The 18,837-nt window shown below is 57.1% G+C and overlaps 1 protein-coding gene across 1 annotated transcript; it reads left to right on the top strand.

The window, feature by feature from the left end:
• The first annotated feature begins 1,570 nt into the window (after positions 1-1,570).
• SLC22A11 (solute carrier family 22 member 11) lies at positions 1,571-18,395 on the top strand. Its single transcript, XM_061158744.1, is given in 14 exon segments — positions 1,571-1,835; positions 1,838-1,962; positions 3,451-3,554; positions 6,350-6,462; positions 6,465-6,503; positions 6,623-6,791; positions 8,452-8,575; positions 11,476-11,605; positions 14,391-14,473; positions 14,475-14,607; positions 15,705-15,817; positions 16,968-17,076; positions 17,079-17,169; positions 18,332-18,395. Coding segments are annotated over 14 exon segments (1,662 nt in total).
• Positions 18,396-18,837: the final 442 nt, after the last annotated feature.

Below are 18,837 nucleotides of genomic sequence, written 5' to 3'. Positions count from 1 at the left end.
GCGGTGTCTGGTTCGAATCCTGGCTTTGCTGTGTGACCTTGGGCAAGCTGCCTGCCCTCTCTGAGCCTCGGTTTCCTTGTCTGGGGGAATCAGCACTGCCCCTCTCCTGGGCTGCTATGAGGTATGAGTGAGAGCCTGCAGGCAGCGTGGTCAGCATAGAGCTGAGCACGCAGCAAGCCCTAAATGCCAGGAGCAGCTGTTACTAGGAGGCGCAACACAGGGTGGGGCACTGGGGCGGGGCCCCCCACCTCCTCCCACCCAGGCTGGCATCAGGCACTGGGTCGGGGAGGCTTGACTTTACTCACTTCCCCAGTCTGCACACCTGCTCAGCTCCAAGGCCCACGAGGGCTTTCTCAGGGATGCCAGGAAATGGTAGCCATGGTTTCCACCCTGGGGGAGCTTACAATCTAATAAAGGCAACCTGGAACCTCGAAATAGAAACTTCCCGAAATAGTGCGTCTGTGAGCTGGTCTCCCTGGCGGTCTGGTAGGAGGCGCATGGTAGGGAGGGAAAGAGCCCAGGCCTGGGTCCTCTGCATACCCACCACCCCCACCTCCCCCAGCCTCCCTGCAACCTCAGGGCGTTGGACCCCAGCCGGTGGGGGAGCGGGCAGGTGCTGCTCAATCCGCACTCTGTGCTTTAGCAAAATGAACTGCAATGGGCCAGGATGGGTGAAAGTTGGGCCAACAGTTTCCTGATTCAAAGGGACACATGTAGAGAGTTCTGAAAGTTCAGACTGAAGCATGCCGGGGACTTTCCCGGTGGTACAGTAGTTAGGAATCTGCCTGCCAATGTCGGGGACACAGATTCGATCCCTGGCCTGGGAAGATTCCACTAAGACTGTGCATCGCAGCGACTGAAGCCCGTCAGCCCGAGAGCCCACACGCCACAACTACTGAGCCTATGTGTGGCAACTACTGAAGCCCACGCACCTGGAGCCCATGCTCCGCAGCAGGAGAAGCCACCGCAACAAGAAGCCCACACACCACAGTGGAGACTAGCCCCCACTCGTTGCAGCTAGAGAAAGCCTTTACAAAGCAATGAGATCCAGAGCAGGTGAGAAAAAAAGTTAGACTGAAGGGTGTCATCACATGGCCCGCGGGGCGATGCTGAAGCCTTTCTAAGTAGCTGAGCCCACCTTTCTGCCCTGGAATTCCTCACTGGGGTTGAACTTTAACCCAGCAATGAAGCCACAGCCTGGCTGATGTTTCTCCCCCAGCTGTCATTCAGTAACGTTGCAGCACTGACTCATTTTTTGTTAATTTTGTCGACCTTTCACTCTAGGTGTTGGATGCCCCAGATGCCCCAGTGAGTTTTGCCCCCACTCCAGACCAGAGGGGCATCCGAGCAGTCATTCCTAGAAATGGGAGAAGAAGGAGGGGTTTCTTCAGAGTCTCTCGGGCATCTTAGGACACGCTGGACCGGCTGGCCCGCCCCCGTGGGGCCAAGCGGCGAGCGGAGGTAGGAGGTCTGACGATCCTGCACCCGCCTGTGGTTCTGGGCAGCAGGCCAGGTGCTCTCCAGCTCCCTGATTCCCAGGAGACCCGCCCAGGGGGCCGCAGCCCTGTCCATGGCGTTCACTGAGCTCTTGGAGCAGGCAGGGGGCGCGGGCCTCTTCCAGGCCCTCCAGATCCTCACTTTCTTCCTCTTCTAGGTCTGGGTGCCATTCCAGTTAGTTGTGGAGAACTTTTCAGCCGCCGTCTCAGGCCACCGCTGCTGGGCTCACCTGCTGGACAACGGCTCCAAGGCTCCCACCAACCTCAGCCCCGAGGCCCTCCTGCCCGTCTCCATTCCGCTGGGCCCCAACCATGGGGCCCCCAAGTGTCTCCGCTTCCGCCACCACAGTGGCAGCTCCTGGACCCCAACGCCACGGCCGCCAACTGGAGCAAGGCCGACACAGAGCCATGCATGGACGGCTGGGTCTACAACTGCAGCGCCTTCACCTCCACCATCGTGACTGAGGTGAGGGTCCCCCCACCACCAACCCCACCATTTCTTCCCCCTTCCCAGCCTCCCAATGATTGAGAGGACTAGAACGCCTCCATCAGCGCTGTTAAATGATATGCACTCCCTCGACACTTAATTACTGATGGCTTGGAATGGCCAGGATTCCCATCTGGGGCTAGGGTTACGGGAGACTTCGGGGAGCTTACATTCTGCAGGATATTTCAGAATCAGTCAGCCTTTGAGCCAGGAATAACAGTAGAGTGAGTCCACACCTTGTGCCCTTAAAGTGGCAGCCACTGGTCTGATGCTTTCCTCTGTCGTCACTATTTCACAGCAATCTCTTGAGGTGGGTCTTATGATTGACCCCATTTAATAAGTGACAAAACAGAAGCCCACAGAGGTTAAGTAACTTGCCCCAGGACACACAGCTAAAGTGCAGTCTAATTCAGCCCACGGAGCCTGGTGCCAACTTCTCCCTCACTTTCTGTCCTGCCTTGAGGCTCAAAGCCCCTGCGTCATCAGTGAGCACAAGGGAGAAAGCAGCTCCCGCGAGTGGGGAAGAGAGAGCGGGCAGGGAAGAGGTGACAGTTCAGATGACACTTGGATTATAAGCAAAGGAATCAGTCACGTGAAGGTTGGGGCAGAGCTGGGTCAGGACAGAGGAGGGAGCATGTCTGGGTGTTGAGAGAGCAGAACCTGGCACAGAGGGTAAGGGGTCGGGAGATGGACCGGGCGCATGTGGAAGGAGCCTGGCTTTTCCTTAAGTGCAAAGAAAAGTCACCGGAGGCTTTGGAACAAGGAAGCTCTGTGATCTGATTTGCATTTTCAAGAGGCGACTTTGCAGGGTGGAGAATGCACTGCAGTGTGTGTGTGTGTTTGGGGGTGCAGGGGGAGCATGCTTCCTGCAGTGGTTCAGACAGCAGAGGTGGAAACAGAGGTGGAACCGTGGGCAAGGCAGGCAGGCCTTGTTGAAGGGAAGGGCTGACTTTGGGGCCGGCGGGTGGGCGGTGTTCAGGCAATGGCTGCCTGGCCCCCAGCAGATGGCAGGAAAAATTCACAGTGACACGTGCTCAGCCTCTGTGCTCATCTTCACTGTCCTGTAAGAGAGGCAGCCATGCAGCCCCGTTCCTGGAGGAGATGGGCTCAGCCAGGTGCAGGAACACACCTGGGGTCACCAGCCGGTCAGTCAGCAGCTGACTTGGAATTTGAGCCTTGTGGTTTAACCACCGCCCACCACTGTCCACTAGGAGTGGCCTGTCCCGCCGTTAGACCCAGAACCATGTCCCACGTGTCCTGCCCTGCCGATCATAAGCCGGGGGTTGGGGGGCATTGAGGCCCGCTGCCCACACACCCCTTCCACCGTGGTTGCCTGGGTCTAGGATTCTGGGGACCCCACTAGGGGAGGCCAGATCCCCTCTGGGGGTTCTGGACCTTCCTCTGCCGCCCTGACCCCACTATTCTGCACCCCCTGAGCCAGGCTGACACACCCTCCTCCTCTTCCAGTGGGACTTGGTGTGCGACCACCAGGGCCTGAAGCCCCTAGGCCAGTCCATCTACATGGCTGAGGCCATGGTAGGATGCATCGTCTGCGGCTTCCTCTCCCACCGGTGAGTATCTCCTCTCCTCCCCTCCAGCTCCTTCAAAACAGAATGAGCATTGTGAGGACAGAGGTAAGGAAATGTGCAGTGGACATTTGTGTTCCTTAGGAGAGAGTCTCCCCCATCTGGGGTCTGAGTCCCAAGTTCCCAGGGGGTTGAGAACCCATCGTCTGAACTTGATGCTGGGCTGAGCTGAAAAATCACCCTGAACACTCACTCTCCTCTTCAGCTATTCCACCAAACTTTACTGAGCACCTACTGTGTGCCAAACACTGCACAGTCCCTGCCCTCGGGGAGCTGAGGGCTTTCTGGAGAGAGACAGACACCTTTTACTTTTAACCAGGGCTTCCCTGGTGGCTTAGCGGGAAAGAATCCGCCTGCCAAGACAGGAGACACAGGTTTGATCCCTGGGTCGGGAAGATCCCTTGGAGGAGAAAATGGCAACCCACTCCAGTATTCTTGCCTGCAAGATCCCATGGAGAGAAGAGCCTGGGGGGCTGCAGACCATGGGGTCGCAAAAGAGTTGGACACGACTGAGCGACTCAACAACAACCGCATGAAGTGTAATGAAAGAGGACCACCCCTCCCGCCCCTCCCTGAGTGCCCCTCCCCTCTCCTCCACGCCCCTCCTGAGGTGGAGTGCCCAGGACCCTCCCTGGGAACCCTCCTCGTCTGTGTTCAGGTCGTGCCTGGGCGCCGCTGTCCAGTGCTGAAAACACCCACATCACACCCCCTCAACTTGTAAACCCCACTGCCGACCCGGAGTCTCCACCTGGATGCACCTCACAGTTACCCTGGCCCCCGCTGAACCCCGGCACCCCCACCCCCACCCAGCCCAAGCCCTGCCCACCAGACTCCATCCTGGAGGACAGCCTCTGCTAAGAGCCAGCCCTGTGCTCCCTCCCTCAGCCTCCACACTCATCGGGCTCCTTCTCCAAAGCACAGCCCCCCCCCAGCCCAGGGCCCTGTCTTGCATGCCGTCAGCTTGCCCAAACCGCCACCTTCTCTGGCCTGGGCCGCCCACAGCCTCCTCTGGGGTCTCCTGCCTCCACTGGGCCTTCTGTTCCGCCGCAGTGCTCAGAGTGACTCAGCAAAGGCTTGTGTGTGCATCTTGTCACTGCCCAGCCTGAGGTCCCCTGGGCCCCCACGCCGAGGACAGTCCCCACTCACCCGCCACCCCTGCTCAGCCCTTGGCTTTCCCCCGGTGGTCTCACCAGCCCCTCCAGAAGCAGCCCTGCTCCCGCCCAGCCCACCGGACCCACCGCAGCGGGCAGCCTCACCCCACCTAGACGGTTCTGCCCATGACCCCTCTGTGCCCAGTGTGCAGACCACACTCAGCTCCAGGCTGCTGCTTGCAGAGGCCTTCCCGGCTTCAGGCCCACAGGTCCCATGGCCCTGGCAGCTCTCCACTCATAGCTCCCGGCTCTCTCTGCCGGTGCCCGGCTCTCGTTAGCTTGTTGACAGTGTGTGTCCCTGTGAGACCGTAGCTCCAAGGAGGCAGGGGCCTTGGGGTCACATCCTCGGTGTCCAGCACACAGCATACTGCCCATAATATGCTGAAAGCATGGATGGCACTCCCGCTATGCCCAGCAGCCCAGGCCCTGGGGCGTCCTGAGCCCCAGCTTCTTAGAAGATGGGTGTGTTATTTCTCTGTGCCTTGGTTTCCTCCTGTCAGTGGGCACCCTGCCACCTACCCATGGGGCTGCGATGATGAAGTGAGTTAATCACATGCAGAGCCCAGGCTGGGCTGGCACAGTGGCGGCTCTTTGTGGGCCTTACATTACATTATCCTGAGTGTGGCAGGGAGCCCGAGCACCAGAGAAGGAGGTGCTCCAGTCTGCACTCTCAGAGGACCGGCCACCCGGAAGCCACTGCTCCATCCCCAGGGGCCACCCACGTCAGGAGCCACATCACAATCCATCTGTGGCCGCCTGCTGAGCCTGGGGTCAGCTCCAGGCTTCAGCCTCCTGGTCTCACCCTGGGATCTGGGGCGCGTGTTCCTGCTTCTGGGCACTGCCCAGACAGGCGAGGCTGAGATTGGTCCGCGTCTCTCCAGTCGGACCGACACGTGCGTGCATGCAAGCTCAGTCACTCAGTCGTGTCCAACTCTTTGTGACCCCAAGGACCGTAGCCCACCAGGCTCCTCTGTCCATGGGATTTTCCAGGCAAGAATCCTGGAGTGGGTTGCCATTTCCTTCTCCGAGGGAATCTTCCCAACCCAGGGATCGAAACTCTGTCTCCTGCCTTCAGGCGGCTTCTTTACCGCTGAGCCATCAGGGAAGGCCCTGACTGACACAGACTTCAGCTCAATGCCCGCAGTGGTTCGGGCTGAACTGACCTCGGGGTGGCAGCGGCACCATGAGCTTGTGTGCTCTGGCGTGTCCCCAGGCTCGCCCAAGGCCACAGGCCCCAAGCCTCCTGCGAGGCTGCCCCTTGTTCAGCATCTCATCAGGAATGCCTGCCTTTTAGAGACCAAGAAACCATGGCCCACAGACACTGAGCCAGGTGCCCAAGGTCGCCCGGGAAGGGCAGAGCTGGGCTCAGACCCAGGCATCCGCTGCCAAAGTCTATTCTGGACCACGGGGCTACACCACCCCCCGAGAGCAAGACGTCTGCCATTTTTATAACAAACGCACTCTGAACATGGTCCCCGGAGATCTGAGGAGGTGCTGCCTGCCTGCGCCTGGGGGAGGCTCCAGCAGGAGCCACTTCAGCCTTCCGGTGGGAAGCCCTTGCCTCTGTGCCCAAGTCCCCAGGCCCCTCTCCAGGTGCCCATGGTGGGCATGCTAGCCTCCCCGAAACAGGTTTGGGCGGAAGCCAGTTCTGAGCTGGTGCTGCCTGCTGGTGGTCATGGCCAGCATCAGCACCGTCGTTGCCCCCAGTTTCCCCGACTACTATGGCCTCCGGTTTCTGAGCGCTCTGGGCTGTCTGGCATCCTCCTGACCTCCGCGATGCTCAGTGAGTCCCTTGATCGCCGGCCGCAGCCACGGCATGGGGATCGGGTGCAGTGGGGAAAAGAGGGGGCCTGAGGGCCCAGTGCCCGGGGCCCTCACCCGCATGTCCACACTGCCTTCCAGTGGTGGAGTGGACCATGACCAGCATGAGGGCCATCACCATGGCGATCCTGGGGTCCACCTACAGCATCGGCCAGATGGCCGTGGGCGGCCTGGCCTTCACCCTGCGGGACTGGCGAACCCTCCAGCTGGCCAGGTCAGTGCCTTTCTTTGTCATCTTCCTGATATCCTGGTCAGTATGGTGTGAGGCCTTTTCCCTTGGGGAGAAACAGGAGAGGGATCCAAGAAGGTGCCCCTCCTCTACCTCTCTGGCTGGTCACAGCTCCCAAGATGCTGAGACCCTGGAAGAGAGTGATGTGAGCAGACCCCACCAGGGAGAGACGGCATGGGGGCTCAGAGTTCCGGGGTGGGCATTTCAGCCAGGGGTCAAAGGTTCCCTCCAGGCTACCCCACTGGCCCAAGGCTGAGGGCTCCATCCTTCGCTCACATTGGCACCAGCTCCCCCACACCCACCAGCCTCACTGCTTCATAGCACTTGCCCAGCTTGTGGGCATCCAAGTCAGGCATCGGATATGGAAAGATATTATCATTACTATTTCTGATGCTTTGAAAATCCCTGAGGTCTGAAAATACCTGCTTGGGTGGGGACTAGACGAACAGATCCAGGGAAATAATCACAAATTCCTGTGCTCATAAGTTCTCTTGTGCCCATGGGCCAGAGCCGAGCTGGTCTGCTGTGGGCAGGTAGAGAAGGATAAGGACGCATTCATTCATTCTCAAATGTTTATTGTGCTCCTGCTCTGTGCTAGACTTGGCTTTAGGCACTGGGGATCCATCGGAAAATAAAATAGACCAGAAGTCGCTGACAGTGTGGAGATTTATTGTATCAACAGGACCAGGAAGAAAGGAGGAAGACCATTCCATAGTTACACTGATTAAGCCACCCTGGTCACACTGACTGGGTGCATCCATGCTGCTCTTTGTAACACCAGATGTGCATCAACACTGCTTTTTTTTTAACGTGTCATTTAAACCTTTTTATTTGTTTGTTTTTATTTTGGGGAGGAGGATATTAGTTCCCGGACCGAGGATTGAACCCACACCCCCTGCAGTAGAAAAGCAGAGTCTTAACCACTGGACCGCAGTGGAGGTCCATCAACACTTCTTCTAATGAGGAAGGAAGATGTTATTACTGCTACTTTCAGATGAGGGTCTGAGGCCCACAGAGGCTAAGTGGCTTGCCCAAAGCCACACCACTGGTTTGTGCCAGAGGCAGGGTTTGTATCCCAGGCAGGCTGGTTCTTCTAACCATGACGTACTGCCTCCAGAAATTCTTCTTAGCTTCCCTGTGAACCCAGTTGAGTTCCTGTGGGATGGGAGAACTCTGGACCCTTTCACCAGGGAGGTGCTTCTCCCTGTCCATCTGTCCCCAAGACTGGAAAAAAGCTGACTACTTTTATAAAACCACTCGGTTCTGGCTGGAGATGTTTTAAACGTGTGTTTTTTTTTTTTTTTTTAATTCAGCATGATGCAAGCTTTCTGTCATGGAAATGGCCCTAGAATCACCCCATGTCCGGGCAACCTGGGCACTGACTGAATGTGGGGCTTGGGCAGGCAGGCTCCTGGCAGCAGGGAAGCCAGATGGGGTGGCAAGGAGTGGGGGCTGGTGGAGAGGGCGGCCAGGCGTTGGGACTCATCCTTATTCTGTAACCATCAGGGACTTCCCAGCCCGGCATTAACAGGGCAGAGGGAGAGGCAGCTGCCTTCTCCCAACTCCTGTTGTAGCCAGAGGGTCTGCTGGCCACCACCCCCTCCCCACCTGCCCTGGGCACCTGGCCACCAGTCTGAGCAAAGAAAGTGAAGACCGAGTCAAGCACCTGCTTCTTTAACAGGTGGCTGCCAGAATCCGCCTGATGGCTGATTATCATAGGAAAACCAGATCAAGTGCTTCAGGAACTCAAAAAGGTGGCCAAGATAAATGGTCACAAGGAAGCCCAAAAGACACTGACCATAGAGGTGAGATGCTGTTGTTTGTGACCCAGAGTGTGAGATATGACCCAGGAAAGGACATCTACTGATGTTTTCATCTAAATTATCACTAACATCACCCCTATCCACTCCAGCAGCACCCCCATCAACAGACTCATAACATCAAAACATCATCAACATCACTATCATCACCTTTGTGATCTCTGTCTTCACTGGCATCATCATTACCATTATCACGGTAATCATCACCATCAAACCTACCATCACTGTCCCCACCACTATCACCACCATCATCACTGTCCCCACCACCATCACCATCAATATCCACACCACCATCACCATCACGGTCCCCACCACCGTCACCATCACCACCACCATCACCATGATTACCACCTCCATCACCACTACCACCACCACCACCATCACCACCACCATCACTGCCACCATCACCATCACTGCCACCACCATCACTGTGACCACCACCATCACCATCACCACCACCATCACCACCACCTCCATCACTACCACCATCACCACCACCACCACCACCATCACCACCACCACCACCATCACCATGATTACCACCTCCATCACCACCACCATGACCATCACCACCACCACCACCACCACTGTCATCACCACCATTACCATCACTGCCACCATCACCACCACCATCACCACCATCACCACCACCACCACCACGACCATCACCACCATCATCACCATGATTACCGCCTCCATCACCACCATCATCCATATCACCATCACCACCATCATCACTGTCCCCACCACCATCACCATCAATATCCACACCACCATCACCATCACGGTCCCCACCACCGTCACCATCACCACCACCATCACCATGATTACCACCTCCATCACCACTACCACCACCACCACCATCACCACCATCATCACTGTGACCACCACCACCACCATCACCGCCACCATCACCACCACCTCCATCACTACCACCATCACCACCACCACCACCATCACCACCATCACCACCACCACCATCACCGCCATCACTACCACCACCATCACCATCACTGTCCCCACCACCATCACCATCACCGCCACCATCACCACCACCTCCATCACTACCACCATCACCACCACCATCACCACCACCACCACCATCACCGCCATCACCACCATCACCACCACCATCACTGCCACCACCACATCACCACCACCACCACCATCACCATGATTACCACCTCCATCACCACCACCACCACCACCACTGTCATCACCACCATTACCATCACTGCCACCACCACCACCACCACCATCACTATCCCCACCACCACGACCATCACCACCATCATCACCATGATTACCACCTCCATCACCACCATCATCCATATCACCATCACCACCATCATCACCATCCCCACCACCATCACTATCCCTACCACCATCACCATCTCCACCATCATCACCATGATTACCACCTTCATCACCATCATACATACCACCATCACCATCTCTACCATCATCATCACCACCCTCATAACCATAGTTAACACCACCACCATCATCACCACCACCACTATCATCACCACCACCACCATCACCATCACCACCACCATCACCATCACTGTGACCACCACCATCACCACCACCACCACCATCTCTATCCCCACCACCACAGCCATCACCACCATCATCACCATGATTACTGCCTCCATCACCACCATCATCCATATCACCATCACCATCCCCACCACCATCACTATCCCTACCACCATCACCATCTCCACCATCATCACCATGATTACCACCTCCATCACCATCATACATATTACCATCACCATCTCCACCATCATCATCACCACCCTCATAACCATAGTTAACACCACCACCATCATCACCACCACCATTACTACCACCACCTCCATCACATCACAGTTATCACCACCATTACCACCTCTGCTACACCCACAATCACCACCGCTACACAAATACCACTGTCATCACCACCACCACCAATAATAATAACACCACTAACATCAACACCATTACACTCTCCACACACCCATGATCACTATCACCACCACCACTATCACCTCCACCAGCAATACCATCACAATCAACTTCATCTTTATTATCATCCACACCACCAACACCATCACTGACATCAGCATCAATATCCACACCACCAGTCACCATCACCTTCATCACTAGCCCCAACTCCACCACAGCCACCATCAACAACACAGCCACAGTTAGCAACAACACAACCATCACCAACAACAACCACACACCCACATCACCACCTCTATTATTCACCGCCTTAACCCACATATATTGCCCACTTACCTCGTAAGGCTCTTCAACATATTTGGAGAAATGGGATGTGCTTATCTGAAGGAAGCTATTTCAAGGAAGTACGTGTGTGAGGATGTGCGGACAGAGACTAGAGGACTCAGAGTTCCCTGAGGGCAGAAGGATCAGAAAAGGCTTCCAGGAGGAGGTGAGCTAGAGCTGGCCAGGACAGAGCTGAGCAGGGGGCAGGCAGGGCCCAGGGTGCAGGTGGAGACTGGATGGGCACTTGGGATGCAGTAAGGAGCCAGTGTGACTGGGCAGCTGTGCCCTGATGCCAGCCAAAAGGAATGAAGAGGGATGGTAGGGCCTCCTGGGGTAACTGCCAAGGGCTCCCTGCAGCCTGCAGCTTAGCAGCCAGAGATGGGACTCAAGACTGTGCCTTGGCTCTGAGAGGGGAACTTGGTCTGCAGGAGAGAGCTCAGGCCAGGCCAGAGAGAAGCCTTTCTGCCCTCAGCCCCACCCCACCCCCAGGGCTCTCCATCTCCAGGGGCCAAGGCCAGGCTCTCCCCATCCCTCTGCCCACCTGGACACATTTCTGGCATGGGAGTGGGGCCATGGCCCCAGCATTCACTACCCCGTTGCCCCCAGAGGTACTGATGTCCAGCATGCAGGAGGAGGTGGCCTCTGCGAAGTCCCGCCAGTCAGTGCTGGACCTGTTCCGCCTGCCCGGGCTCCACGGGAGAACCTGCAACCTGTTGGTGGTGAAGTATGCTGTCCTGTGTACCCCTCCTGGTGACAGGGCTGGGTGGGGGGTGGTATTCAGGGGGAAAACAGCTTCTACAGCCTCATGGGGTACATTCCTGGCTGGGACAGGCAGCTCCCCCAGGGGGCAAGAGCCTGACAGGTGGGGGAGACGGAGTACGTACAGATGTGGTCAGGAGGCCGGCTTGTGCAGAAAGTCATCTGGAGATCAGGGCTGGGATATGGTCCTGGGCAGGGGGCTGGGTCAGACTGAAGCGAAGGGCAGGGGCAGAGCCTTGAGGTCCCCAGAGCCAAGGGACCAGCAGGAGCTGGAAAGTCAGCACCGGACTTACCCTGACAGCTGGACTCCCGGGGTGTGGAAGCGACCACGTTCCCGCCACACACGGCCCCCTCTGAGCCAGCCCGTGAGACTAGTTCATTTATATCTCACTTTACAGATGGGAAAGAGGGGCCAGGAGAGGAAAGACACGTGCCCGAGATGACAGAGTGGGCATCTGAACCCCGGCTGAGCTCCCTGCTAGACCCTCCCGCCCCACAGTGAGCGTGGACTCCCCACCCAAGGAGGCCCCATCCCCCAGGGCGGCCTTTGTTGTTAGTGTTGTTCAGTTGCTCAGCCGAGTCTGACTCTTTGTGACCCCCATGGACTGCAGCACGCCAGGCCTCCCTGTCCTTCACCATCTCTCGGAGTTTGCTCAAACCCACGTCCATTAAGTCAATGATGCCATCCAACCAGCTTATCCTTTGTCTCCCTCCTTCTCTTCCTGCCCTCAACCAGTGTCTTTTCCACCTGGAACCAGGCAAAGACTCCTTAAGACAGAGTCAGTTTAAGCGACTTCCTGAAGAGCAGATCAAAAAGTGAGGGTCAGGTTTGATTGGGACTCGATCTGGAAATAAAACTCAAAATTAGGAAAACATTGATTTTATGCTATATTTTAGCACATGTAGGTTATAATGGCAAATGTGTGCTGCATCTTAGAGCAAAGAATGCATCAAATGCCTCTCTCTCTATTTTTTGCTTTTCTTTTTCTGATAATAAATTAGAAGGAGTGCCCGGGGGCCAGTGGGTGTCCAGGGCTGTTCTTTCAAAAACCATCAAGGCTTCCTCAGTTCTCCCAAGGGGCTGCTCTGCACCCTTTGTTATTCAAATCACAGACTGTGAGGCGGCCACCCTCCTGGGTTTTCTTGGCTTTGATTGTTAACCCAGTTATTACTGGGTAAGACTCTAGGTGCTCGTGCCCGCAAACCAGCCCAGTTTTTCTCCCCATCACGTTCACAAACTTCAGGAAGCACCTTGTTTCTGCAGGAATTGCAGCTTTTTTCTGTAGCTGTTAGCCTGGTGGCACCTGAATGAAGCCTCCTGGGGGCAGCAATCAGGCTGCTGAAGGGGAGGGTTGGGGACCAGCCAGGTGAAGCGGGGGTGGGGTGGATCGGAAAAGTGGTCAAGAATCATTTACCTGCATGGCCACTTGCGGAGCCAGATTCAATCTCCAAGGGGCAGAAATTCAGCTACTTGGGTAGCTCAGCGGTAAAGAATCGGCCTGCCAATGCCGAGATATGGGTTCCACCCCTGGGCCGGAAAGGTCCCCTGGAGAAGGCAGCCCACTGCAGGATTCTTGCCTGGAGAATCCCATGGACAGAGGAGCCTGGCGGAGAGTTGAACACAACTTAGCGATGAAACAATAATGAAGTTCAGCTACTCAGGATAGGGGACATCCTCTGGGCGGCAGACTCTGAGATGGAGGTCTGGGAGCATGAAGTTCATGGAGAGAGCTCCAGGGGTCACCTCCTGTGGAGGGGAGAGGGGGCAGGGAGGGCAGGAAGCAGCAGGGACCGGGGACAGGTGTTGTCACAGCCGGGCCCCAGCCTGGGGACCTGGGAGCTGGGGCGGCCCTTCCGAGTCTTCCCTTCCAAGTCGTCCCTCTGGCTGGCGTAGACCAGCCATGGGATGCTCTGCCCAGCTGGGGCATAGCACTCCCAAGGGCTGCAAAAATAAGACTTTCTATCCTGAAGGGGACAGCCCAGCATCTCCTGCTGAGACCCCTTTCTGTTATTAACCCCGTGTTTCAAGACAAAGAAACTGGCAGCCGGTAAGGCACAGACAGAGTCTTGCCCAGGTTCCCGGGCAGTAGAGCAGGTTCCCGGCCGCGACTGGAAACAGGAAACAGAGCCGGAGGGCGCTGTGTGTGTCAGTCGCTCAGTCGTGTCCGACTCTTTGTGACCCCATGGACTGTAGCCCACAGGCTCCTCTGTCCATGGGGATTCTCCAGGCCAGGATACCGGAGTGGGTTGCCATTCCCTTCTCTAGGGGTTCTTCCCGACCCAGGGATCAAACCCAGGCCTCCCGCATCACAGGCAGATTCTTTACCGTCTGAGCCAGCAGGGAAATCCACTGGAGCCTGACAGAGGGGCAGGTCAGCTTGACCCGCTGCCCTTTCTGCCCAGAGAGGGTCACGTCTTACTGCTGGTTGGTTGAGAGGTGGCACCCAGCCCACCTTGGCTGACACCAAGGCCCACACTTGGAATGGATGGGCGACTGTCCTCCCCACCCCTTCCTGGGACAGCCTGACCACGGGGAGATGATCCTGCAGGCTGCCTGGGGCTGGGCTGACGGAACCTTCTGGCACAGACCCCATGTGGGCAGATGCTCCCAGGGTGAGCCCTCCTCCACAAGGCAGGGTCCTGACTCTGGATGCCCCCCTAGGAGTGCCCGCTCTTCCCCAGGGCAGGGACCTGACTCTGGACGCACCCCAGGGGTGCCCGTTCCTCCCCGGGGCAGGGACCTAACTCTGGACTCTCCCCGCAGCTTCTTCCTCACCCGTCTTGTACTATGGGATAGTCCTCGACCTGCAGAACCTGGGGAGTGACATCTTCCTCCTCCAGGTTCTTCTTCAGAGCTGTGGACCTCCTGGCCCGGGCCATCACCACCTTCCTGCTCAGGTTCTTCGGCCGCCGCACGACCTTGGCCAGCTCCCTGGCCAGGGCTGGCCTTGCCATTTTGGCCAACGTGCTGGTCCCGCAAGGTGCGGGCAGGGCAGCTGCGGGGCCGAGGGGCTGCCGGCCTCCTCCCCACCTGCCCCGGCTCCGTCCAAGACCCTGACTGCCACCGCTCCACCCACCCCCCCACCCATTTCCCTGTGACGCTGAGGTTCAGAAGGTGAAGCCCGGTGCCCGAGACCCCCCAGCGGCAAGGGACGGAGCCAGGCCTGGACTGGACTTGAAGCCGGAGGCCGAGTCTGCGGAGGGGGGACGGAAGTGGGAGGCTGAGCGGGGCCCCAGGGGAGGAGGAGAAGTGCTGAGTGGTGTGTTCTCGAGTTAGAGAAGCCAGATGCTTCACAGAGCGCTGGGGAGGCGGGGAGGGTGCCCAGCTCACTCCTTTCCCATAGCTGCTCTGAGGCCCTTCTTTGGGTCTCAATTTACTGTTCAAGGTGGGGGTCGGGGAGGGGCAGGGACAGATGTGCCCCAGTGGCCACCAAGCTGGGGGTGGGGGTAGTGTGAGGATGGAGGCCCAGTTGTGAGCTCAAACTCTGAGGGAGACCCGCGCCCCGAGGAAAGAGACCCACTCTTGACAGCTTCCACATGACTCTTCCTACAAGGACGACTTACTTACGGGAAGGGGAGCTGGGCCCAGTCCCCCTGCGGGAGTGCGACCTCACCTCGGCTTCCCGCTGAGGCTCCCTGCAGAAGCAGGGTCCCCACGGGCAGGCTGAGGCACTGTGGGCAAGCTTCTGGGTCGTTGGGTTGCCTGGGGGCCCTGCTGTGGGCCTGGGCCCACCCTGACCCTCTCTTTCAGGAGAAGAGGCACCCTCAGGGCCCCAGGAGCCCTGTCGCGGCTCCCCCTCGAGTGCCACCCACCCAGGCTCACCCACCCCAGACCTGGCTGGGTTCTGGCCCTGCACCCTGCCCCCCGCCCATCCCCCACCCACCCCCCACCGTGACATCTCGAGCCACATCCCCTGGCCGCCCCACCCCCGGCCCAGGGTAGCCTGGCCCGGGGGCACACTGCCCGGGACTTACCTGCTCTCAGCTCAAGGAAGCCTTCCGGGAGAACCCAACCCCTCTGCTCCAGGCTCCCGGGGACCCTCCCGGTAGACCCCAACTCACCCTCTGCTCCGCCGAGACCTGCAGACCCTGCGTGTGGTCTTCGCTGTGCTGGGACAGGCGTGTTTTGGACTCAGCTTAACCTGCATCAAGATTTACAAGCCGGAACTCTTCCCAACTTCACTGCAGGAGGCTGGGCTGCAGCTGTGGAAGGCACACCCTCCTCGCGAGTGCCATGGGGAGGTGGGCAGGGGCTTGGCACCCAGGGACACACGGTGGAGGGCGAGAGGACCAGGCGCTCACATGGAACCGAGCAGACGCCCCAGAGTCCTTCCCCCAAAGGTCCCGGCTCAGCCAGGGCCTCCACGCACAGCCCCTCCCCAGAGTCCAGACTCAGAGGCAGCCCCATGGAGGGCACCCTGGAGGCCTCTGGACTGGAAACCACTTTGAGCCACAGAGCCCGCTGTTCAGGTGAAATCTTATAAGAGGCCTGGTGAGGAGACCAAGAGCTGCCCGGGGTGGGGGGGGACCCCACTTGCCTCCCACTGCCCCTTCCTTATCCCCAAGGAGCCCCAGGTGGTCTAGAGTTAGACAACCCTCACATTGTACAGTTGGGCAAACTGAGGTTCAGGGTAGCCAAGGACTTGCTCAGTTGAAGAGCAGGGGTGGACCTCAGCCCCTCCGGGCCTGGCCCAGCTTTACTCATGGTGCTGACTCACTCACTCACTTGTTCACTCTTTTTTTTTATATTGTTGACGCTTTATGGAAAGCCTATAGAAATCACATTTATTGATATTGTTGCTACTTTATGAAAAGCCTATAGAAACCACATTTATTGATATTGTTGATACTTTACAGGAAGCCTACAGAAATCACATTTATTGATATTGTTGCTACTTTATGAAAAGCCCATAGAAATCACATTTATCGATACTGTTGATACTTTATGAAAAGCCCATAGAAATCACATTTATTGATACTGTTGATACTTTATGGGAAGGCTGAACTGGGAGCTCAGCGGCCTAGCAGGACCCCTGAGACAAGCCTCCAAAGTACCCGAGACCAGGGAGAATGGCAAGGGCCCTAGAGTGTTCCTGTGAAGGACTCCGGATGTTCCCAGAAAGCAGAAACCGCCTCTGGATGGGAAAATCCAGGTGGGCTCCGTGGAGGAGGTGGTGTTAGAAGCGACCTCGAGGAAGGTGACTCCTTCAGCCCAGCTTTCCCTCCCCTGGCATTCCCTGGCCCAGCCAAACTGCTCTTCCTCTAGTAAAGCCTCCCCCCTGCCCCCACCAAAACAGCAGCTGTGACAAGGGTCCCGGCCCTCCCCTCTGTTTGTGAGCAGATAATAGCAGAAGGCTTCTTGCACTCAGCAGCTCAGCTGGGGTCTGTGATGGGCCCGCTGTTCAGGACAACCCCCCAGGTCCTGCCCCTGCTGCCCCCGCTCTCCTACTGGGCATCCCCATCGCGGCCAGCCTCATTGTCCTCTTCCTCCCGGAGACCAGGGGTCTTCCACTCCCTGACACCATCCAGGACCTGGAGAGACAGTGAGTGACCCTCTGCCACCCCGGGAGTCATGCAGCTGGGCGGGGCTCGGATGGGCGGCTGGTCCACCCCAGCCTGGGGACAGGAGGGTTCAAGGGTCGGGAGACGTCGTGGGCAGAGCGGGGCAGGAACAGGGCCGGGCGGTCTCGGCGATGACTCCTGCAGCTCGAGCTTGTCCAGTTCCCTGATGTCACACTGAAGGCAGTGTGTTTCTGAAACCGTTTAATCTTGACAACAACTCTGCCAGGAAGATACTACTGCTCTCCCTGTTTACAAGAGGCTCAGAGAGAGAAAGTGATTTATTCAAGGCCTCACAGGTCGAAGGTGATTGCATCTTAGGCAGGAAAACACAGTGGTCCAGAGCCCAGCTCTGCAGCCAGACTGCCCAAGACAGAATCCCTGGCTACTCGGGCAAGCGCCATCCCTCTCTTATCAAACTGACAGAAGAGAAAGAGCCTCAGCTCTCCTCCTTAAGGCTTCCTGCAAAGAAGCCCAGGCCCAGACAGACCATCAGGTGCCAAGAATAGGAATGAAGGGAGGTTCCTCAACTTCCTTTTACAGCCAGAATCACCTCTAGGTTTCCACTTCGTCCTTGGTAAAATGGGTGTTTAAAAAAAAAAACAAAACCAAAACAGTGTACTCAAAGAGTTGTATTTGGGTTTAAGTGGGTAATTATACAAAAGCCCGCAGCTCATGCTCCGTAAGTGTGGCTGCTGTGTCTGGGCTGATGGGGCTCGTGGGGAGCCCTCCTCACAGAACAGGAGCCAAGATCATGATCGTAGTAATAACAACAGCAGGGGCTTAGTGGGGCTTATTGTTTTAATACAGCACCCGGTTTGATCCATGCAACAAGCCTACGAGCTGCTGCTCTGTCCAATTTCACTATCAAGAAAATGGAGACACAGAGCGGTTATGCAACTTGCCTAAGGACACCCAGCAAGAGGCAGAGAAGCCAAGACCTAATTTATTCTTTCACTTAATTCATTTTTGTTGTGTATCTACTGCATTTCAGGCGCTGTCCCATGCTTTGGGCAACAGCTGTAAATAAAACCCTAATCTTGTAGAGTTTACATTCCCGTAAGACTTGACCCCCATTTCTGCCCTCCAAGACCCAGACCTGGAGCCATCACCACACACCACCCCTCTCCCTTTTTGCTATTCTAGGAGGTCAGCAGCAGCCAGGGGTGGCCAGCAAGAGGTGGTCATTACGGAAAGCACCTGGTTTTAGAAATTCAGCCTGCAGGAGTCCCACGGGCCAAAGATTCCCTCCGGAGGGAATCGCCTCTTCTGTGATCAGAAAGCAGAATCGATTTGGGCAGCCTCAAGGATTTGGCATGGCTGAGCGAGCAGCATCAGTATCACCCCTTTCTTCTGCTCCCCCAGCCCTGCCAGACTTCCCACGCACCTCAGCCCTGCAGGAGCCCCCGGCAGACAGACACGCCCGGCCTGGGTGTCCCAGGTCCTCTTCGTTAACACGATGGGTCGTCTCCCTTCCCCGCCAGGTTCCTGTCTTCACACCTTCACTTGGTGCCCCACTTCTTCTTACTTCTCAGAACCTGGTGCTGCGGCTTTCTCACCGCCCAGCTTCCAGAGTAGATCATAGGGCAGTATCCAGACCGACCTGGGTTCCAGCCTTTCCCCTGATACTCACACGGCCACATCAGTTAAAT

This window comes from Dama dama, chromosome 2, assembly GCF_033118175.1.
Source record: "Dama dama isolate Ldn47 chromosome 2, ASM3311817v1, whole genome shotgun sequence".
Lineage (NCBI taxonomy): Eukaryota > Metazoa > Chordata > Mammalia > Artiodactyla > Cervidae > Dama > Dama dama.
The sequence above is the reverse complement of the archived record's forward strand: the minus strand, read 5'-3'. Positions and strand labels throughout refer to the sequence as shown.